This window comes from Lontra canadensis, unplaced genomic scaffold (assembly GCF_010015895.1).
Source record: "Lontra canadensis isolate GAN:19392208 unplaced genomic scaffold, GSC_riverotter_1.0 scaffold9, whole genome shotgun sequence".
Taxonomy (NCBI): Eukaryota; Metazoa; Chordata; class Mammalia; order Carnivora; family Mustelidae; genus Lontra; species Lontra canadensis.
Genome location: NW_022631003.1, coordinates 35,498,966 through 35,524,246, shown reverse-complemented (window position 1 = coordinate 35,524,246; position 25,281 = coordinate 35,498,966). Strand labels below are relative to the sequence as shown.

The 25,281-nt window shown below is 36.6% G+C and overlaps 1 protein-coding gene across 3 annotated transcripts in view; it reads right to left on the bottom strand.

Annotated features, from left to right (window-relative positions):
* Window positions 1-3,001: 3,001 nt before the first annotated feature.
* Window positions 3,002-25,281, bottom strand: part of ST8SIA1 (ST8 alpha-N-acetyl-neuraminide alpha-2,8-sialyltransferase 1) — a 138,938-nt gene continuing 116,658 nt past the window's right edge. For 2 of the 3 annotated variants that reach the window (XM_032855290.1, XM_032855292.1), the window contains one exon: window positions 3,002-3,881. In XM_032855290.1, the coding sequence (XP_032711181.1) occupies window positions 3,395-3,881 (487 nt within the window). In that variant the 3' untranslated portion in view covers window positions 3,002-3,394. Of the gene's footprint in view, window positions 3,882-23,240; window positions 23,321-25,281 lie in introns of those variants that run through there. The other variant, XM_032855293.1, reaches the window with a different exon arrangement.

Sequence of the window (25,281 nt, the reverse complement as noted above, 5' to 3'; positions counted from 1 at the left end):
TACTTAAAGTATATGTATCCATTGTCCTCTTCCATACAAAAATCTTTCATACAAAAAATCACTTTTCTATCTTAGAGAATGACTTAATCCTTCACCTATGTTAATTTTACTCTAATGTAACTAAATTAAACAGAGGTCACCCTTACTTATGGTCCTTAGCATCAATGCAATTCTCAAACTGGGACTGAGGGAGCTGATAAAAGGTAAAAATCAAGTCAGGTACCCATGCCAGCTTCGTCACTCTCTCTTTTGCCCCCCAGGGAGCAAGCTAATTTTTGCCAATAAAAAGCAATTTCAAAATTAGACCGATATTAGAGGGTGACACACTTTCTTGGCAGATGCATTGAAGGCAATGAAAAATTTGCTTCCTGAGTATGTCTAGCATCATCTGAATATCTTCTGAGCTACTCTTATGGATCATTAGTATTAACATGTCATTGACCAAATTTGGCAAAGTATGAGGCCCCATTCCAGATAAACAGAATAAAATAACAGGTGCTTTGAGTTCAAATTCTTAAAGTAACAGAGTATTCCAGTCTATTCTGCAAGATAATTCTGGATAGAGTGTCACTTAGAAAACATATATTTCAATAAGGATAGAGATGTACGACTTTATGCTACAACACACATGTGCGTACACACCCACACACACATACACACACAAGGATAGTCACACTCTTAGTTTAGATACCTCTATCTAACCATGAAAAAGGAGTATGTATGGCATATCTTTGAGTCAATATAAAATAATGCCATCTGCAATCTACTCTAAGAAACCATTCTCATTCAACTGTAGTCATATTCCAAACGATGTGAGCAGGTATAGGTGTCCCTAAGTGAAGACAATTTGGAGCAATCAAAGCATTCTTTTGGTCTAATCCAGGGTTTCTCAACCTTGACTCTATTAATATTTTAATATTAATTAAATATTCCTTCCCTGTGAGGGGCTGACCTCTCCACTGTAGGGTGTTTAGTGGGATCCCTAGCCTCTGTCCCGTAGATGCCAGGAGCATTCTCCAAATCACAACAATCAAAAATGTCTCTACACACTGCCAAATGTCACCCGATAGGGGAGGGGAATCACCCCAGCTGAGAAGTACTGGTCTAATTCAATATTATCATCTTGGGCGATTTCTGTTCTGCCTTTCAGAAGCCACAAATTTAGAGTCTGAAAATTGCACAGTTCATTGTATAAATCTATCCCAGAAATCATAACAAGATGTTAAATTTCCAAATGGCAGCTTCAGTGGAACTGTGATGCATGGGCTTTATGGAGCTCTTTAGTTACATTTTAACAACTTTATCAGTTAAAATGCTAATTTGCGGGACACATGTTTTTCATTAGCACTTTTACATTTTTGCTGAAGTGTATAGGTAAAAATATATTCCTTTTTATGGTAATTATTAAATAATAACAATGGCTCTAAAAAGGAAATATGTTTAGGGTTTCACATCTAGTGTGTATTCAACACAGCTCACTCATAGTACATTCTCATTACATTTTTGCTGCCATATAGATCAAAATAACAAATCAGTCCTGTACAGAATCAGTATTCTCAAATTCTTAACTCTCCAAGCATCGGTATAATATGTGTTATGTCAACCAGTCATTTTTTAACTGCTGATTTCTATAAGAACCTCAAAATTTAGTCTTACTTAGAAATTGCTTATTCTGGTGGTGATACAGAATTTTTCCAAGGGCTCTGTTGTCTCAATGCTTTTAAATGAACCCACCAAAAACTGCCACCTGTTTTAATTGATATGGTAGACTAAGTTTCTACCATTAAAAATGAGCAGAACTTTTTGGCATAGTTTACCTACATTTGGTGACATTTAAACAAATAAAAATAGTGATTTCTAGTGTCTCCTTTTAGATTAAGACATTCCAAAGAACAAAGACAGTGAAAGGTTTCCTTTACCTTCCTTGCACACATAAACACACTTAACTGTTCATAATCTGTCAGGGGAGTTTGTTTGCAGTTTGTCGAAGCTTATATAAAAAGCTTTCTAAGTGGCCTTACCTAGTACTACCAAGGAAATCAACATCTGTGAATTCACATCCCTTTACTTGTATAAACCACATGTGTGTGACCGTGCTCAACACAGGGTCCATTCATGAGATGTTAGGGAGAGTCAGAATGAGTAAAACAATTCCGCTCATTTGGGGTAAGCATGTGGGGGTCACACTGCTGTGAGCTTTATGTGCAACAACAGGTGAGCTGGCTTGTCCTACATCAAGGGGTAGTGGGTATTGGGTAGTGGGTAATTCAATTGTAGCTTTTCAACAATGATGACAGATTTTTCCAGATTCAGTCATGCGGGTTCAGCTTTCGGAGTTGCGTGGGAATGAGTTTTGATTAATTGTGTGTATGTGTGAGTGTGTGTACATGAATATATACGTTTTATTTGTGTGCATGTATCCTGGAGTGAATATACCACGAGAGATAGAAAAGGGATGTGCCTTCCAGTCTGTTTTGTGACTAAACTTTACATCATTGTGCTTTACTTTATCTGAGTATTAAATTATTAAGACAATTATGCCAATTTGCAAATAAATAATGCACTCACATTTGTAGTCTTTTTGCACTACAATAACATAATAATACAAACAGCGTTAAATAATGCAGACCTAAAATTGAGTTTATGCCCTCAATTCTGAGAAGGAGGGAAAGTGGCTCATGTTATCCAGACTATGAATCAACACAATCTAAATTCAACAATGTTTCACATAGTCTAAGTAGACTTGACAGAAGGGGAGGAAGCAATTCTTAACATTTTTTAAATGGAAGGAGACTAGAGTTAACATAGACTTGGTTCAACAAATCACAATAATTAGCTGTAGTGTTTTATATCTTTATTACTCAGTAAGGGATTTTTTTTTTAATCTACCTCATCACCCACTCACTGCCCCTAAATAGGGCAAAAATAAATAATCATTTTTTAAAAACCTGTACTTCTAAGATATAAGATAGGTTTGTTTGTTTTTTCCCTAAATCCAAATTGTGTTGATAATGTAACACTTTGCACTGGCATTTCCTTTATTCTACCTTGATTAATTCCTCAACTGCAGCAATTAGAGCTCTGTCTTGTGAACTGCATCTTCTAGATTTGAACCACCAAAATGTGCTTCACCAACATCACCTCATCAGCATGTTACTGGTTGAAAATCCACAATGTGCTACGAAATATTTCACAGGATGTTTCATTTCTTATTTGTCCTCCAAGATGACATCCAAAGCAGAGTTTCTCTTGGGTTTTTATAGTTGTTTTGTTTTTGTTTTGTCTTATTTTTCCAAGTGGCCCCTGTGAATCCATGAAATGACTTGACCTTTTGGAGTCATGTAGAAAACCTAACAAAAATACCCTGTCTCAGTTCTTTCTTTTTCCATGGTCCCTAGGAAGTGGGCTGGAGTGAAGTGTCTTCACATGGGTCTAGCTGCATTCTCAGTGCACCGATTTTATGAAGATACCAGAGCTGGAGAAATTCCTCTGGCATGGCATGGAAGCCAGAGAAGGGCAAGACGTTATCGTAATAATGGTGGCTGATGGGCTGCTCATGCATATTCACAGAGAAAGGCCAGAAACCATAGATAGCGACCTCTTCACAGAGGCCCAGAGCCGCACTCACCAGAAAGAGTCCTGTGGACAGGCGCTTGGCATGGATTCCCCTACTTTTCCAGAACTTTCCAATGCTACGCAGAAAGTTGGGGTTGGCAAAGAGCACTGTTTGATTGGCACCAACATCTGACAGTGTGTAATAAACCCGGAGAGATGGCTCTGTTCCCGTCTTCATAGAGAAGGCAGGCATGTAGATGTAACTGTGGTTATAGATCTTCATGTTGTCCACAAAAGTCTTCCTGGACCACAGCAGATTCTGAAACCTATTATAGAGAAGAAGAGGCTCAGCTAAACCCTGAGAAAAGGAACTCATCACACTCCACTCTATTGTTCGTCTGATGGCCCTGATAGTTCACATTATCTCAGGGGGAAAAAACGTGAAAGATGCTTCACTTATATTTAAAATCTTCCTTGAACTTACCAATTATTTCTCATCAAGTAGCTTGGCTTTCCCCAACCCCAACAGTCTTAAGTTCAGGTTAAGAGTTCTTAATGAAATTCCGTTTGAACTAAAATGTACTGTACATTTTGCTCTCCCAGAATTATTTGCCTGGAATGTAAAAATGGTTTAATACTCATGAATTCACAAAGGTTGCTGGTTATTGGACTGGATTTTTTTTTAAGATTTTTAAAAATTTATTCACCTGAGACAGTGAGAGCATGAGCAGGGGGGTAGTAGCAGAGGGAGAGGGAGAAGCAGGATCTCCATGGAGCAGGGAGCTCAATGTGGGGCTTGATCCCTGGACCCTAGGATCATGACCTGAGCTGAAGGCAGACACTTAACTGACTGAGCCATCCAGACGCCTCACTGGATAGGATTTTGTTAAAAACTACTTGTACAGGGGCACCTGGATGGCTCAGTGGGTTAAAGCCTCTGCCTTCAACTCAGGTCATGATCCCAGGGTCCTGGGATTGAGCCCCGCATCGTGCTCTCTGCTCAGTGGGGAGCCTGCTTCCTCCTCTCTGGTCTGCCTGCCTCTCTGCCTAATTGTGATCTCTGTCTGTCAAATAAATAAATAAAATCTTAAAAAAAAAAAAAAAGCCTACTTGTGCAGTCTGATATAAGCACAGGACTGGTTTCTTCATCTGCAAATCAAAGGAACCACCTGGAAAATACTTCTTCCCATTGAAATTCTATGACCCTAGAAGTATTCAGATTATCTGACACTATATTATAACTATAGTATTACATGGAAAAAGAAGCACTTGTTACTATTATAAAATGACGCTGACAGAGTTGCCCATTTTGCTCGCTCCAAAGAACTCTACTTTCCTATGTTCTTACAGTTTGGATTCCATAAAAAGAGGATCTCTGGTTCAATGTATTCAACTAAAATTTGTGGTATACATCTTCCGTGTCAGGCACAGGGGAATTAAAAATTTAATGACCCAATTTTTGTTCTTAAGAAATTCAGGTCCAAGTGTGGAAACAAAAATGTAAATGAGTACCACATAATGTTCTAAATGCAACAGTTGATATCTGTATACAGTATTGTGGGAATACAGATGAAAAAATAATCCTGCCTTAGGAGAAGAGTGGAGCCTGAAAAAGCTTCAGAGAGGGGATGACGTTTAAATACAGCTCCTGTGGGGGGACAACAGGAAGCACAGCAACTAAATGAGAAGAAACACTGGTCACAGGCTGGGGTGCACGGTGTCCTGGAACATTCATGAAGAAGAGCCCGTTTTCCTGGGCCACGGGAGGCAGGAAGGGTGGAGGCAGTGACATGTTGCAAAAAACGTGGAGTATCTCTAATTTGTTTGTGGACTTCAGTCAGCGGTGATAGGGAAACTCACAGACGCTATTTGCATTACAAATATTTCCTCATCTGTTTAGTGGTCAGTCTGTGTCAAAAAGCTAACTGGTGATCTGGGGAAGGAAGAGGCTGGTAGCTTGGAGACCAGTGAGGAGGTTGCTGAGGCAGATCAAGTATAAAAAGGGAAAAAAGACAAGGAACTACACTTAGGCTCTAGCAACTTTTATTCTCTTTCACACCGGGCTGTCACCTGTCTCATGTTACCTACAGATGGAGAACAATGCATGTAAGAATGGAACGGAGCCAAAACTTGCAGGGGAAAGTGTGGCCTGACACGCTGGCAGCATTCATCATAAATATGTGAAACTCAAACTCTGAATAAACAAATCCGCAGGGTTTTCTGTAGCAATCAGTGTCCTTAATTCTGCCTGCCAAGAAAGGTATGTTCCTTAAGCCCCACAGAGGGAAAACTGCTCCAGGTTTCTTCATGTCCTTGACTCAGAAGCCTGCTTTAGCAATTTTCTCTGGGCCTTGACAAATTAAAAAAAAAAAAAAGGGGATAACAAGGTTTGACAGGGTTTGTAAGTGGGATCACTTTATTCTAGAAGAAGTCATGGAAACACATTTAACCATATTCCGGGGCTAGACCAGCCTCGCCAACACAAACTCCTGCCTCTAACTCCACTAGCCCGTGCTTAATAATTCTAGTCTCTCTGTTGCCCATCCCGATCTTCTGCTGTCCTCCTTAAAACATGAATACTTTCCCAATAATATGAACACACCCTGCAGGTAACCTCCTACTTCTTTTAAACCATGGGTCTCAAACTCCAGTTAGAATATCCTGATATTACAGCTTCCTGGGTTCCAATGAGTAATCCTACTGAATGCGTAATCCAGCACTCCCTGGTGATTCTGGTGCAGGAGTCCTGTGGATAGACTTATTTAGAAGATCAAAGCCATCCATGTAAATTGTCTAGCTCTCTACCATCTATCCCTCAACATATCTTTCTTTACACTTCTAATTTTATCTTTGTTGTAATTCTAGCAGGAAGAAGTGCTCCCTCTTCCCCTCTGTGTTTTGGAACAAAAGATTTCATATTTTCTAAAAAAATTCATGTTCTAAAGTGGATCTTGCTTCTATAAAACACTTAACCTCAGAGTGCCTGGGTGGCTCAGTGATCCCAGGGTCCTGGGATCAAGTCCCACACTGGGAATCTCTGCTCAGTGGGGAGTCTGCTTGTCCCTCTCCCTCTGCCCCTCCCCAGTTCCTGCTTATGTGTTTTTTCTTTCCCACAAAAATAAATAAAATCTTTTTAAAAACACAAACATTTAACCTCTCCCTCTATACCAAATTACTTCCTTCTGTCTTCTAAGCACGGTTAGAACTTGGTATGATGCAATTCTTTACATGCTCATACCATTCCCTGAGCTACATTCTAGTTTTTTCATTTCACTATCAACATTCTAGAGCAACTGGTCTATTTGTATCTGTTCCCTTTCTTGTTTCCATTTCCTCCTGACTGCTGTGCAGAATGGCTCCTATTCCACAGCACTCTGCTGGTTATAGTGGACTACATACTAATGAGAATTACAGACAGCTCCAGTAAAATCAAGGAAATTGATTTTATGTTCCCTGTCTTAAAGCTGACTGATTATCCTTGAAGAGGGCACTCTTTCTTCCTTGAGTTTTAACTTTGGAAAGGAACATACCCCTTGGATTTACCATAGCCTTGATTTTTTGATACTGTTAAAGAACCAGCCTATGTATAACATTTTATTATTTTTACCTACCCCATTTTTCATCAAATGACATTGTTTAAGAACTCCAATCAATTCAGTGCTTATTTATGGCACCCCTGATAGATCTAATGTTAGTCTGACCAAGAGCTTACTAGAGGTGGTTTGAATTCAACTAGAATTGTAAGAGTAGTGCTCCTCCCCTTATCTCTCCAGCCTCATTCTCAGATACGCCTTATACCCTCACCCACTATTCCAGCCACTTCTGTATGTGCATCTGTCCACATGTTTTTGCACTGGTAGTTTCTTTTTGGCTTATCTATTCATGGCCCTGGTGAAATTCTGCCTAAACATCAAGACTCAAGCTTCTCCTTCTAAAGCTCATTCCTTCCTTTCAACTTAAGCTTTCAAAGGAGGTTTCTTGGAACTTCTTGGGATGAACTGATTCTACCCTCCAAGACTGTGTACTCCTTGAAGACAAGGGACAAGTCTTATTTGTCTTCTGATTTTTACAACTTAGCTCAGAATAGTTGTATACTATACAAATGGAAAACTTTATTAAACTGAAAAAAGGAAATGAGATTAGCCAATGAATTATTAAAAATAGAAATGATTAATACATAATGAAAATGGTCATGGAATAGGAAAATATACCAATAAAAAAAGAAATCACAGAAATAAAGTGCACTACAAATTGCATACATGATAATAGAAAATCATTGAAATTTTAAACAGTTACCATCAAGCTAACTAACAATTTGAAAATTGGAGGGGGAATAGATTTATATTTAACAAGAAAATTTCAAAATAATTTCAAGATAAGATAAATATTTATAGTCTATATTACAAGAAAAACTAAACAACTGCAAATTTATCAGCCACTTTGCAAATTATCTTTCTATAAAGGAAAATACTGCCAAAATTGATTACATGAAGATACAAAATTTCATTGCCATGAAAATAAGAAAACTAAAATAAAAAGGGAATGACTCTGAAAAGTATTCTCAACAAATATAAAAATAGAAGCTCAATACTGATAACATTAAAGTGTCTAAATATATTGATATAATGATATGAAAATGGACAAAAACACAGATAAGGGACAAAAACACAGATGCAAGTAATAAAAAATGTTAAATGTTCATTTTCAGAATGCCACTCAAGATGCAAACTGAACAGAAAAAAGAAAGGTAACGGTTCAGTTCTCCCCTCTTCCAGCAAATTTCTAGAAGTGAAAGAAAAAATATTTTTAAAGATCTACATGTACCCTGAAAAAAGGAAAAGAAGGGAAACCCTCAATGAATTCCCAAATCCGTTTACCTCTGAAAAACAGAATGCTTACAGAAAGAAACCAGAATATAGCTAATTTGCTGAGCACTGCTCTAGAACATAGCAGTGCCATATGCCTAACAGCAGAAGATACTGAGAAGCTAGTTGTCTTGTAACAATCAACAAGGCAATTGTTTACATTATGCGGCAGGAGAGACATCCAAGTGGACTGAACCCTAAAATCCTGCACTGATCAATTATCACTCTGGTTAGCAGGGAGAGAGTATCAGCCTCTACAGAGGAACAGTGACTGTGTGCCCAGAGGTGGCCCAGCTGTGGGGAAACAGAGATTCTTTCCAACTTGCACAATATTGGCAGCCAAGCTTATAATTCCCAAGTAGAATATTGACACTGGCCCAAGAGAAAAGACGCCATATAGATAATGACATTTGGGAACCACCCAAAAGAAAGCCACTTGTTACCTTCTCAACCAAAATTAAAGCCTAGTCTGCACAGATCTTCCAGTTGGTAAACAAGAACAGAGAGCCAAGATCAGAAGATACCAAAGGAAAGCCTCCACCAGGAGAGTCAGAGAGCAAAACTGAAGAACAAAGAACTCAGAGGAAACCAATGTTATTCAAGGGCCAGAAGAAAACTCTTAAAATCTGTAATTAGCTTGTTTAGAAATATTAATAGTTTATTGGATCCATTAATAAAACTAGGATGCCATAAAAAGAAAAGAACATTTAGGTAACAAGAAACAGCTCTTGGTGATTTAAGGTAATTGATGGATTCTGGTAAAGGAAATCTCCAGGAAAAGAGCTACAAAACTTGCCTAGAAACTTATCAAGCAGATTTTAGTGAAAGGAAAAGGGCGCTTCCTGGAGAGTTGTCTCAACAACAAAAAGTGCCTCTGATAGACTCCTCTGATAGATGTTGACAGTATTGAAAGAAAATTTGCAGCTCTAACTGGATTCTGGAGATGAATTAGTGACTATCGCATGGAAAGCCTGTATTTGCTCTGGGGAAAAATTAAGAGGAAAAAATTGAGTTGAACAGGATATTAAATACTCAAAAAATAGACTTTTTGTCTCAGATGTGAATTATTATGTAGACAATAAGGTAAGCACTATTAATTTAATTGTGATATATCTTAATTGAGAAGTTACAAAAGGGTAAGTGTGTATGGAGGAGTGCTGAGTGGCACTTTCTTTTTTTTTTTTTTAAGATTTTATTTATTTGACAGAGAGAGATCACAAGTAGAGAGAGAGAGAGAGAGAGAGAGAGGAGGAAGCAGGCTCCCTGCCTAGCAGAGAGCCCGATGTGGGACTCGATCCCAGGACCCTGAGATCATGACCTGAGCTAAAGGCAGAGGCTTAACCCACTGAACCACCCAGGCAGCCCAGGAGTGCTGAGTGGCACTTTAAGAGAAAAAACCTTTATTTTTCTGTAAGAAATCAATAGATAAACTGAAAAGTTTAAAACTGTAATTAAGCATGCTGCTTTAAAATGCAACAAGAGAAAAATCAGCTAGAGAATTTGAACATTTTGGAACATTACTTGGGGGAATGTGAGATAAGAGTTTGCTTCTTGCCATTTTAAGCTTTGCCAAACTACTTGATTTTCAAAGTGTATATAGCAAAAACTGATTAAAATTTAGATATTCACAAATCTATAGAGAGTCTTCAAATAAAAAGTTTATTATTTTTAAACACAAAAATTTCTAAAAAGGATCACACATCACAAAATATATATATATATGTATATATATAAAAAATACATTAGAACGATTATACAGGTCATAACACCTGATCTAAAATGAAAAGTCAACAACCCAAAGATACACACATGGCACTGAAAAAAAATTTTTTTATTTTTAAAAAGATTTTACTTATTTATTTTTGAAGGAAAGAGAGCGGGGAGAGAGAGAGAGAGAGCGAGAGAGAGAGAGCACAGGGAGGAGGGGCAGAGGGAGAAGCAGACTCCCTCCTGACCAGGGAGCCCAATGTGGGACTTGATCCTAGGACCCTGGGATCATGACCTGAGTAGAAGGCAGATGCTTAACCAACTGAGCCACCCAGGTGTCCTGAAAAAAAAATTTTTTTAAGTGTATTTCAAGTATGTCTTTAAGGGGGAATCTATCAGTATTTGCAGATGATATAATTACCTGTCTAGAATATATACAAGAGAAGCAATTGGAAAATGATTTGTTGGAACTAATAATGACAGGGAAAGCATAGTTTTTAAAAATCCGTAGCTAAACCAGGCATAGAAAAGAACTTCCTCAACTTGATAAAGAATAGTTACCAAAAAATCTACACCAACCATCATACTTTATGGTGAGAAACTTGAAACTTACCTATTATGATCAGTAATAAGTCAAGGATGTCCCCTCTCACAACTACTTTTCAACATTATACTGGAAGTCACTGCTAATACAACTAGACAAGAAAATGAAATAAAGATACACAGTTTGGAAAGGAATCCATAAAACTGTCTTTGCAAATATAGTCATTGTCATACAATATTTATGTAGAAAATCTGAAAGGATTTTAAAAAAAGCTTTCTGGAACTAGTAAGCAATTACAGCAAGGTGGTAGGATATAAGATTAATATATCAAGTCAGTTGCTTTCCTAAATATAAGCAATAAGCAAGTAGAATTTGAAATAAAAAAATACAAGGTACTTGGGTGGCTCAGTTGGTTAAGCATCTGCCTTTGGCTCAGGTCATGATCCCAGGGTCCTGGGATCAAGTCCCATATTGGGCTCAGTGTTCAGTGGGGAACCTGCTTCTCTCTCTCCTTCTGCTGCTTCCCCTGCTTGTGTGCACACTCTCTCTCTGTCAAATAAATAAAATCTTTTTTAAAAAGAAATAAAAAATAAAATGTCATTTATATTAGCAAACCTCAAATATGAAATACTTAGGTATAAATCTAACAAAATATGTAGAAGACCTATGTGAGGAACATTAGCAAACTCTGAAGAATGAAATCAAGGAACTAAATAAATGAGGTTTTGAGAGATACTACATGTTCATGGATAGAAAGACTCGATATTGTCAAGATGCTAGGTCTTCCCAACATGATCTATAGATTCAATGCAACCCCATTCAAAATCATAGAAGGTTATTTTATGTATGTCAACAAACTAATTCTGAAATTCATGTGGAGAAGAAAAAGATGTAGAATAGCCAATATAATATTGAAGGAGAAGAACAAACTTGGAGGACTGGCTCCACCCAACTTTAAGATTTACTATAAAGCTAGAGTAATCAAGATAATGTGGTATTGGCAAGAGAATAGACACATCAGTGGAAGAGAAGAGAAAACCCAGAAATGACCCACATAAATATAGTCAGTTTATCTTTGACCAAGGAGCAAAGGAAATACAATGGAACAAAGATAATGTTTTCAAAAAATGGGTGTTGAAACAAGTGGATATCCACAGGCAAAAAGTTGAATCTAGACAGAGAATTGATAGTCTTCACAAAAATTAACTCAAAATGGATCATAAATGTAAAATGTAAAATGCAAAACTATAAAACTCATTAAGATAAATAATGAGAGAACCTAGGTGACCTTGGCTGTGGCAATAATATTTTATATACAAAATCAAAGGTATAATCCATGAACTATACAACTGATGAACTGGAATCCATTAAAATTAAAAACATTTCTGTGAGAGACAATATCAAGAGAACAAGAAGACAAACTGCACCCTGGGAGAAATATGTGCCCAAAAGACACAGCTGATAAAGAACTATTATCCAAACTATACAAAGAACTCTTTAAATTCAATGATAAGAAAACAAATAACTCAATTTAAAAATGGGCCAAAGACTTCAACAGACACCTCACCAGATGTCAAATAAGTATATGAAAGATGCTTCACATTGTATATCATCAGGGAAATGCAAATTAAAACAACAATGAGATGCCATTACTAGACATCCATGACAATGGCCAAAATCTAGAACTCTGCCAAAACTGAATGCCTGTAAGGATGTGGAACAACAGAAACTCTCATTCATTGCTGGTGGGAACACAAAATGGTACAGTCACTATGGAAGACAGTTTAGTGGTTCTCACAAAATTAAACACTCCTATGTGATCCAGCAATCCTGCTCCTTTTTATCTTCCCAAAGGCATCAAAAACTTAAACCCACGCAGAAATCTGCACAAACATGTTTATAGCAGCTGTATTCAAAACTGCCAAAACTTGGAAGCAACCAAGATGATTTGCTAAGGTGAATGGATAAAGAAAATGTATTATATCCATATAATGGAATATTATTCAGCACTAAAAAGAAATGACTTATCAAGCCATGAAAAGACACAGAGGAAACTTAAATGCATATCACTGAGTGGAAGATGCAAGGATGGTTCAACATTTGCAAACCAATCAATATGCTATATCAGATTAATAAAATGAATAATAAAAATCATATGATGATCATCTCAATAGATGAAGAAAAAGCATTTGACAAAATTCAACATCCATTTATGATAAAAACTCAAAAAGGAAGGTATAGAGGGAGTGTACTTCAACATAATAAAGGCCATTATGAGATACTCACTGCTAATGTCATTTTCAATAATCCAATAATCCTGATCTCTAAAATCAGGAACAAGACAGGATGCCCAATATCACCATTTTTGTTCAAATTAGCATTGGGAGTCCTGGCCAGAGCAAATAGGTAAGAAAAAGAAATAAAAGACATCAAAATTGGAAAGAAAGAAGAAAAACTATCACTATTTGCAATGACATGAAACTACATAAACCCTAAAGACTCCACCAAATAACTGTTAGAAACAAATAAATTCAGTAAAGTTGCAGGATACAAAATCCATATATAACAATCCATTGCATTTCCTTACACTAACAAAAACCATTTAAAAGAAAAATATTAACAACAATCCTATTTACAAGCACATCAAAAAGAAGAAAATACCTAGGCATAAATTTATCCAAAAAATTGAAAAACTGATCTATGGAAAACTACAAGACATTTATGAGGGAAACTGAAGAAGACACAAATAACTGGAAAAATATTCCATGCCCATGGACTGGAATAATTAATATTGGTAAAATATCTACACTATCCAAAACAACATACAGATTCAATGCAATCTCTATCAAATTCTAATGGTATTTTTCACAGGAATAGAACAAATAATCCTAAAATTTGTACAGAAGCATCAAAGACCCCAAATAGCCATGTAATCTTGAGGAAGAAGAATAAGGCTGGATGCATCATGCTCTGATTTCAAAGAAAAGCTACAGCAATTAAAACAATATAGTACTGGCAAAAAACAGACCCAGAGATCAATGAAGCAGAATAAAGAGCCCCAAAATAAACCCATGCATACATGGTCAATTAATTTACAACAAAGGAATCCAGAACATATAATAGGGAAAGAACAGTCTCTACAACAAATGCTATTGGGAAAACTGGACAGCTACATGCAAAAGAATAAAACTGGACCACTATCTTCCATCATACATAAAATTAATAAGATAATGAAATAAAGACTTGAACTTAAAACCTGAATCCATAAAACTCCTAGAAGAAAACATGAAATAAGCTCCTTGACATAGGTCTTGTTGATGATTTTTTGAATCTGTCACCTAAAGCAAAAGCAACAAAAGCAAAAATAATCTAGTAGGACTACATCAAACTACAAAGCTTCTGCACAACAAAAGAAGCCATCAACAAAATGAAGAGCAATCTACTGAACGGGAGAGCGTATTTGCAAATCATTTATCTGATATGGGCTAATATCCAAAATATATAAAGAACTTATAACCTTGGTAGAAAAAAACAAAATCTGATTTTAAAACATGCAGACGATCCGAATATACATTTTTCAAAGTAGACTTAGAGATGGCCAACAGGTACCTGAAAAGATGTTCAACATCATTAATCATTAGGGAAATGAAATCAAAACAAGAATGAGATATCACTTCACACCTGATAGAATGACCATTATCAAAAAGACAAGAGATAACAAGTGTTGGTGAAAATGTGGAGGAAATAAAATTCTTGTGCACTGTTGGTGGGAGTATAAATTGGTGAAACCACTATGGAAGACTGTATGGAGGTTCTTAAAAAAAATAAAAATAGAACCACCAAACTATTAAAAAGATATATATACCCCCATGACCACTGCTGCATTATTTACAGTAGCCAAGATATGAAAATAACCTAAGTGTCCATCAATGGATAAATGGATAAAGTTATTGTGTAATCATATTACATATAATAATGCATATATAATTCAGCCATAAAAAAAAATAAGATCTTGCTCTTTGAGACAAGGAGAGACCCGAGGGCATTACACTAAGTGAAATAAGTTAGACAAAGAAAGACAAATATCATATGATCTTATATGTGGAATCTAAGGAAAAGCAAAAAACTCAAGCTCATAGATACAGAGAACAGATTGGTGGTTGCAAGAGGGGAGGGATCAGGGATGGAAGAAGTGGTTTGTTTACTGGTTTGTTTGTTTTTATTTTAAATAAGTTGAATAAAAATGTTTTAAAACTGACAACATAAATAAATCAGAATCATAAAATAAAACACCATATAAAAAGACCAGGCAGATTTGATAAAGAACCAAGAGGAAATTCTGAAACTGAAAAAGACAGCCTTTAAAAATAAATATTTTACAAAAAGATTAAACAGTAGATTTGATAGAATCAAAAAGAGAATTAATGCATTGAAAGATAAATCTAAAGACATTACCCAGAATGACACCTGGGTAGAAAACATGAGAGTTATTAAGAGACAGAGAAGATAGAATAAAAAGATCCAAAACATGTGTAGGAAGAGTTCCCAAAGAAGAAAACAGAGTGAATGGGAGAAAAGCAATATTCAGAGAACAGATGTATATGTTTTAAAACCAATGTAAAGTAGGTACAAATAAGGAAAGTGAGATGGGGAGATGAGTAGGGGATGGGCTAGTTGGATGATCAGCATTAAGGAGTGCACTTATTGTGATGAATACTGGGTGTTGTAAGTGACCAATCACTAAATTCGACACCAGAAACTGATGTTACACTGCATGTTTACTAACTGGAATTTAAATTAAAAATTTGGACAAAAGTAAAAATAAAGAAAAATTTTTTAAAAAGTCAATTATGTCTAAAACATACACCACAGACACACACACAAAAGAAAGCGAGGTGGATATTAAGTACCATTCTCTTTTCTAGCATGATTAAAATAAATAATACCACTAAAAAACAGTAATATACAAATAACACAAGAGCCTGGGTGGCTCAGTCAGTTAAGTGTCTGCCTTTGATTCAGGGTCTTGGGATGGAGCCCCACATCGGGCTCCCTGCTCAGTGAGGAGTCTGCTTTTCCCTCTCCTTCTACCCCTACCCCCTGCTCATGCTCTATTTTTTTTCTCTCTCTCTCAAATAAATAAATATCTTTAAAAAATAAAAGCAAGTAACGGAAGAGAAAAACAGACAATGACATAGAAATGTCAAGTCTGAGATGAAGAAATTTAAAGGGCCAACGTACATATTAAAATGTGTACAATCTCACCAGCATTAACATTATAAATTTATAACAATTTTAAAAATCATACCAATTAAAGCAACAGGAAAATTACAGTTTTCCACATATCCAATTGGTAGAAATTAAAGAACATGATAATACATACTAGAGTGTAAGAAGTAAGTACTTTTATGTTTCAAATTGGAGCAGGAATTATTTCAAACAGCTCAGAAGATATTTTGGCATTTTCAATATGAACACTCACTGACTCAGCACTTCCATTTCTCAGCAGGTCCCTTGGATATTTACAGAATAACCTCTCACTTCTCGTTGATCTTGGCTACTATATTTGACCTCAGAGAAGCCTTTTCTGACCACCCCATCTCTCACCTTTGTTGCATTTCTTCATCCTACCTACCACTACATGACATTTTATCATACATGCATGTCTTTTTTTTATTGTTTGTATCTTTTTGAATGTCTACAAGGAGGATTTCGTTTATTGATAGATCCACAACATCAAGAATGGTGCCTGGCATACGGCACTAAGTATATACTCATGAATGTTTGCTGAAGTGTACAGAAAATTCAAAACAACCTCAATGTCCATCTCCAATAATGTTACATCTATACTATAATTTATGGCAATTCTATACTATAATTTATGGCAATTCTTTTAACAACACAATTCCATTTGTATTGACATGGAAATATTTCCAAAACAAAATATTATATAAAAAACAAAAAAGTTTTGGAATTAATACTGAAATTTACATAGTGTATTATCACTCAAGATAAAGATATATATTTTCTATACTTACATGTACATGTGTAAATGCATGGGAAAATATTGGAAGGATACACATTAAGCTGAAAACAATGGTTATCTCTAGGGAGAGCACTGGGTATGGGGGGTGCAGGTAGAGGGTCAAGGAAAACTTTAACTGTGTCTGGAATGCTCTCATTCTTTAGAAGGTGATATATTTATGTTGCTACTTGAGTTATTAAATATTTTGTTTAGAAAGGTCAGTCTCCTTAGTTTTCACATAAATGCGAAGAAAAACAATCATGAATTTCTAGTTCACTCTTTCCAACACAACAAAAAGTTAGGAGTGGGTTATTTAATTCATTAAGTTTTAAATAATATTATGATATACTCTTTGCAGTATAAAACACATTTATTTTAAAAGGCACAAATGTTCAAATTAATTTCTGTTAAGTTTATTTCATTAAAAGTTCATTTCTCTTACATAGATTATTTGTTCCAATGTTTTCCTCTATAATAATTTTATTTGAACATTTTCCTTATTATTTATTTCCTGTTCAAATGTTTCAGCAATTTTCCAGTAGGTCAACTCATTTCCGCATATTATTTACTTGCTTTTCTAATATTTTGGACCATTTGCCAGATTCATGGTCATTCACTGTCATTTTTCTATCTCTTTGTGCAGCTGTTTGTTTACCCAGCTGTTGCTTCCTTTTCCTTTGTCAATGAAAATTTTGTGTTGGTCCACAATACCTTCCTCCCCTGTACCTTCTCATCCTATGGGGGTGGCTCTTCCACAGGAAAATACTTTACCAGATCGCAAACAACACATTCTACCAAGCTATTCCATTTGTACATTGTACATATTAAAATATGCCCTAAGAATGCAAAGTTTTAAAATATTTTCACAGGGGGGTTTCCAAACCTAGATTGAGGACATTGCTAAGAGGAGAGAAATTAAGACAGGCCTTTCAGAGATGGATATAATCTGAACTGAATTTTGAAGAATGAGTAGAATGAGCTGTGTAAACAGAGTTGAGGGGGAAAGTATGCTTGTCTGACAGAGTATTGTGGGCAAAGGCACAGAGGTGAGAAAGGTGGTATTCAGGGAAATGTAAACAATTTAATACAGTGAAGATTTAGAGCCTTGGGAATAGTTAGAGATGAGGGACAGAACAGGATAAAAGAATGATCTACTGCTAATCAAGGTTGATATTTTACCCATATGGGAAAAGGGAGACTAATTAGCATTCATTAGTCTTTGAAAGAAACGGTTAGGGAGTGTCTCACCACTCAGGCTATAGGGGAGGAAGAAAAAGCTGACTATGGTGATGGGGACAAGCAAGGCTGATCTTCAGCTGGAAAGCAATGGTGAGGAACATAGGGCAGTGTCCGTTCTGGTTTGCTGTGAATTCTGTACCAGTTGTTAAATATGTATCCCATCTAGGTGTGAAAGTGATTTTAGTTTGGGGGCCCGGGTGGCTTGGACTTCTGGTGGTTCCTTTCATGATGATGTGTAATACAACAGGAGAAGGTAGTCTGAAGGAAATATTATTGACCAGTTTTGGACAGGCTGAACCCCAGACATGAGATCACCTAGAAGAGCCATGTGCCAGCATGCAAACAACTGACAAATTATAGCATTGAAATGGTGGGCAAAGGAGGCAGAGTTGTAGCAAAGGGTAGGTTGGCAGGGAGGTGAGAGAAAAGCCAGAAGAATCTTCAATAACAGGAGTAAAGAGTTACCAAAGTTTATCAATAGTGAGAAATGATGAGGAGAGATCAAGGGAAGTAAAGACAGAAGATACTCCTGGAACATTTAGTAACATGGAAATTTTCAGTGGCATGTGCTACTTCTGTGGAAATCAGTCTAGATCATGGGTTAAAAACTCAATTGTGCCCAGGGGCCCAGCAGATTGGGATAATATGTGAAGGACCAGGCCTAAGACGAGAGAGTGTGGGTCTGAAAATGGAATGTACATGTCTCATCTAAAGAATTTCAGAGTAAAAATGAAACAAGGTAATAGCCAAGCAAAACAATTATGATGGCCAGATTTGGCCTACTGGCAACAAGTCTGATGTCAAATTTATTCCAAACTCCAAATGAAGATGAGACCATGGAATCACAAATCCCTTTGAAGCAGATAAAGAAAAAATATGTAGTAGATTTGTTTATTTATGACACTAGTGAGAGTGGGAGAAAAAAACCAGAAGACCTATAATCAAATCACAGGAATAATCAATACATTCTATTATAAGATTCTTGCTTAACACAGGTTATCTTATTTAAGCCTTGTAGTAACTCTGTGAAGAGGGTGTTATGCCTTTTCCGCTGTTGAGGAAACGGAGGGTAAGAGTGGTCGTGCACTCAAGTGAATTTTCACAGCTACGATGCTGAATGCAGATTTTGGATTCCCGCTCAGCACAATGTGATTTTTGAGTCAGTGCTCTTTTAGTTATACTGTGCAGCTTTCCTCTGAGGGGGAGACAGATCTCTCTTGTCTTATATAAATTAATTTACCTGTGATCTGGGTTCCGACCCTTTGCACCTTCTCTGGCTACATTATCCTTCTTTTATCGCCTTTACCTTCATTCACTCTTTTTCACTGGCCCTTCCCCCGACATAGGCTCTTGCCTAAGTCTCCTTAACTGGAAACAAAAAACTAACAACAAACAAAAATTCCCTCAAAAGTACATCTTTCTATAGCTACTTCCTGATCTCTTTCTTTCCATCCACAGTTGAACTCTTCTTAAATCTCCCATACTTTCTGGGAGATTTGTTCACTTTCATTACCTAAACTAGGACTCAAACTGGTAATGGGTAAAAAATATTTTAATGACACACACTAGAATCCCTCGTGGAAAAAGAATTCTCTTTGTTTAAGTATAGTGGTTGCTTTGGGTGTGGGCTGTGGAGTCCCAAGAGCATGTCCCAATAGTAGAAAAGGAACTAAGTGATAACCAAGTTCTTCTGCACAAGTAGTTAACAGGAATTTGAGGGCAGGGAGAAGGGAAAGGTGGGATGAAGGGAGAAGGGGTAATGACATCCTGGGAGGTTAGAAACTAGACGAACACAGGTTGGACTCTGTGATTCTTGGTGATGGGGTAGTGAAAACATTTTAAGAAAACAGATGCCTAAGGGTGCCTGGGTGGCTCAGTTGGTTAAGTGTCTGCTTTTAGCTCAGGTCATGATCCCAAGGTCTTGGGATCGAGCCCTGCTTCTCCTTCTCCCTCTGCTCCTGCTAGTACTTTCTCTCTCTCTCTCTCAAATATGTAGAATCTTAGACAAAAAAGAAAGAAAGAAAGGAAGGAAGGAAGAAAGAAAGGAAGGAAGGAAGGATATGTGCCTGATATGTAGTTTTTATGCTCTTTGCTTGATGGTTTTTCAGGCACTCCCCTCCCACTTCAAACCTTCTATAAATTTTGCTACCTATACATAATGCCCTTAGAAATTGGTATTCTGGAAAAATCAAGGAAAGAGACTTTTAATCCGTGTCTGGCATGATGTGGAGCAGACAGAGAGGAGCCATCACAGGAGATGAGATGAGGAGACAAGGAATCTGATGGCAATTTAAGCAATTTAAGCAACAATTTAACTGGAATAAAACAATGATTATATAAACTTAAGCTAATGGAAATTCCCCAAAGAGGGTAAGGAACATTACACTCTATGGCAGATACAGAATAGGAGTTCCAAATTAATTTAAGGGGCAGGCTAAACTTCGTTCACAACTAAATTCATATTGATGACTTCCTAATCTCCATGTCCAGTCTAGCTGTTTAACATCCCAAAATTACATGGCAGAAAAGCACCACGGTTAAAACTGAAGCCTTTTAACACCTAGATTTGAATTTCACCTCTAATTTACTAATGTGAGTTAAGTTTTTTAAGTGGTATGTACTCAATTTCCTCATCTGTAAAACAGAGTTATTAGTTGTATCTAGTTCACAGGAATATTTTATTATATAAATTAATACTTGAAAAGTATTCAAGGGGCACCTGGGTAGCATAGTTGGTTAAGCCTCCAACTCTTGGTTTTGGCTTAAGTCAAAATGGCTCATTCCATTTTGATTGTATTGTATTTGATCTCAGGGTCATGAGCTCAAGCCCCAAGGAGGGCTCCGTGCTCAGCACACAGTGTGCTTCAGACTCAATCTCCCTCTCCCTGTGCCCCTCCTCCCACTCTCTCTCTCTCAAATAAATAAATATTTTTTAAAAAGTATTCAGAACAGTGTCTGTTCCACTGTAAGCATGCAATAAATATTAACACTTACTATAACCAACAGATTGCTGGCAACTTCCATTTTGATTCATTTACACATTCAACAACTATTTATTGAGTACCTGTTATTTGACAGGCATTGCTCTACGCACTGTGGGATATAGAAAGAGAACGATATAGACTGAGTCTATGCCCTCTTAAAGCTTTCATGCAGGTGAGAAGAGACAGCCAATAAGCAAACAAACAGAAAAGGACAATATATGGGGAAGGTCATGAAGAAATAAAGTAGAGTAACAAGAAATAAGAGGGTTGTGATATTGCTACTTATAGTTATATTTTAGCAGAAGTCTTATGAAAACAAGGGAGCAAGTACTGTGGAGAACTGTGGGAAGCATCTCCCTCCAGTATCTTTTGTAACAACCACATTCCTTATCTGAACAAATAGGACAACCCTCCACCAATGACTCAGCCCAGCTAACAAGTCTTCCCTTTCTTGCTGCTTCTATACCCAGTTCATTACTTACCCTTTTATAATATCTTGAGTCTACTTTCCCATTTCTCTAACCCTATTACTTATAGGTTAAGCTACATGAAATTGCCATTCTACAGGTCAGAAACAGTTAAATATTGGCATGTGCTTACCAAACCCAGTCTGTTTTCTTCCAGGGCATGCAGAAGGACTACTTCCCAGACTCTCTCATGTGACTAAATTCTGGGCAGAACCTCTGTAGGACACTTTCAGCCTGGACCCTACAATCTCTTCCCCAAATCCAAATTTGCTCTGGTCATTCCCCTGACAGTAACACAGAATAAAGAGGGTACAGTCCAGGATTCTTTGGCTCTAGAAGAATGGTGGAACCACAGGATGGAAGACAGCGTGGAACAAACTCTTCACCTTCCCTGTATACCCTCATTGTACTTGAGTGAGAATACTTCATAGTTTGTTACAACAGTTAACCCACCCGAACTAATACATATCTTCAGTGCCACAGTTTTATTTCAGATCATCAACTTTCCTCTGATCATACCAACAGCATCCAAACTGATCTCTTAGTTTCCAAAACATTCTTCTCAAGACTCCCACATAACTGTTTGAAGTCCCAATTTGATCATGTCACTACCCATCAAAGGGCCGTTCTTCAATGGCCTGTCCTCAGCTTGTGATATAATCCTGGTCCTACAACCCCAGCCTCTCTTTTTGCTCTTGCTCATCATTATTCTCTACCCTTTCCCCACCTAACTACTTCATGTTCCTCAAACAGGTCATGCCCACCCATGCTTCTAAAGCATTCCACATGCTACTTTCTCTGTCTGATGTGAACACCCCCTTGACCCTAATTCATTAATCTTCTAGTACTCAACTCAAGGCATCTGCTATAGAAAGCTTTCTGTGGCACCAAGCCTGGATTAGGTACTTAACTTATATTCTTTTAGCACTTCATTTTTATCAAGGTACTTATCATCTTGTCATGAAATTATCTCTTTAATTTTCATGGCTCCTTTAACTGAATTCTTTCAAAAAAGGCAAATGTCCTTTATCTTTGGGTTCCCTAATATTATGCCTGACAAATGTAGGCATTCAATGTTTAATGAATAAATACATAAAGGAATGAGTAAATTTCTAAGCATTTTTGCATCTTTGTCACAAAATGCATTTAATTCACTCTAAAACATGCTATAGAAAAAAAAACACAAAATGCTTTTTCTTTCAAGAATACTAAGATAATATAAAAGATACTTCTGATTGTGTTTATATTCATCAACATTTTCTTTCACTGGTTTTTATGCAAACTATTACTCTGCCTTAGATCAGAAAATGGATAATTAGGAACTGAATAACATTCCTAACTATACATCCCTCATTAGATACTAGTTCATTTTCTTGTAAATAGGATATGGTAATTTCTGACAAGCTTCAACCCTCCAAAAATCATATAATCATTTTTAATCTCGGGAATCATTTAGAAAAATCTCATTTTTTCCAGAAAAATAAAATTATACTCGTTTTCCTGACCATGTGTCCTTTTATGATTTCTCCCTTTCATAGTTCTTAAATAGCAATTATATTCATTTCTCCAAATTTTAATGTCAAGTTAAAGCTACACTGAACTTTAAAAACAGATATTGACTCATTTTTGAGACATATAAAATTAACTGAGTTATATTCTAATTTGTGGAATATCATACATTTAAGTAAAAAAATTATGGCAACGTTGGCATAAAGCAATAATCTTGTATTTTAAAAAATAGATTGCATTTTAGAAGCCCACTGATTTTGCTATAATTGTATCTTACAAAAATCTCTGATATAGATGATGGCCTCAAATGTGACTTCCAGTTATGGGAAGGTACTTTGAGAAGACTGCATGTTCAGTCTCTTCCACAGGTAAACTTTACAATCTTAAACAAGTTACTTCATCCCTATGTGCCTCAATTTTCTCATCTGAAAACAAATGGAGAAAATAAGAGCACATAGTTACAGGATCACAGTGAGGACCATGTGAGTTCATATGTGTGATGCACTTAGAAGAGTACCTGGCACATAAAAATTCTTAAAATTTTTAGCTTTCACCATCCCTACTATCATCATTATTACCATTATCATCAACACCATCAATACCATGATCCTCATCACCACACCATCATCATCATCTTCATCATTACCATCATCACCATCATCACCCTTACTGTTATCTTCATCATCATCACAAGCACTATCACCAACGTGGTGACCAACATCACCATCACCATCACTCTCATCATCACCACCGCCATCATCATATAATCATCATCATCCTTCTTCCTCTCTTTGCAAGAACAAGTGATGAGAAACCAGTTCCTACAGAACCTCTAGAAAAATGAACACCATCTCCAGGGAAGCAAGTTAGTTACTTGCTAGGCAGGATATGCCTCACATGCATTTACACAGACATTTCTGGAATACTGAGGTGCATGTAACTGTATATTCACTTGTCATTTGTGATTATTTTGTGAAAAAAATCTAAATGTTACTGATATTCCAAAATGTCAGTAAACACTCAGAAATAAGGAAAGAATAAATGTCAGGTAAGTGAAAATGGTCCCTTTCATGTAGTTTATCAGAGATCTATTTAGAGTAGAAAGAATATAAAAGAATCTCTCTTTTCTATAGTCAAAAAGAAAAAAGCTAAATATAAAAGAATGAGATTTCTCCAAAATATTATAAAATGCATCATCTCTATTTAATCATAAAGAATTTATGTCCTCCATAACATAATTTTAAAGCAGTTAATGGAACTATTAACATTTGCATGAACATTTTTAATATACTACACATTTGTTCCAGCTATCACATTTAATTAATGGTAGATTCCATTATTCAATTATTATTTAATTAAAAATTTTTGCCTATAAAATCATCATAAATCTAAATCATGTAGTAATTTTACTGTATTTCTAGAGTTAGAGTCTATCTCTTTGATTATTTCTCAATTCAAATATTAGAAAATAAGTCAAATTTCTCTTTTCTGACATAAACTAAACCGAAAATGCAAGAAGGGTATGAAGGTGCAGATCCTTCTCCCCTCAGTATCTGTAGGAGTGAGGGGGTGGGTCAGCTACACTTAACAGCCAGGACAGACATTTGATATCACTGTGCAGCCATGACTAAATCTGAAGAAACGAAAGATGACTTAGTGTTTCACCCACCCAGCCTTTAGTTGGGTGATCTGGCAGATTGAATATTTGGCTAATCCAAGCAAAAAAATGCAACTAATTCGGGGTATCTTTTTTGTTTTTTAAGATTTTATTTATTTGTCAGGGAAAGAGAGAGAGATAAAGAGAGAACGCACAAGCAGGGGGAGCAGCAGACAGAGAGACAAGCAGACTCCCTGCTGAGCAAGGAGCCCAATGTGGGACTTGATACCAGGACTTTGGGATCACGACCTGAGCGGAAGGCAGAAGCCCAACCACCTGAGCCACCCAGGAGTCTCCGGGCAGTCTTCTTAATGAGAATTTTTAAAAATGAAATAATCACTAACCAATCATTTACAAATTCCGAGAGCTGCTAGAGAGTGTATTTGATAGCTCTGGGAAAGCAAATGAAAGTATCTCACTATTAATGCATCACTTGTACCTTGTACCTTGCAAAGGCTACCTTTGCAGGCTGCCGGAGTCATGTCAATATGCACATCATTCATTTGCAAAGAACACCCTCTGTTTTTGGTCTGGTGAACATCCATCATATAGAGAGATTATCATCTCAAAAATAGAATCAACAACCAGATTGGGTATGATCATTCGAGTACTAAGGTATCATGCTATTCGCAAACTTGTTCTACCTCCGAAGATCAAAACAGAATGCTGACTTGTATATAATCAAAGCGTGGTAGATTTAAAATTGTGAATGAAAGATCTGCATGGGAA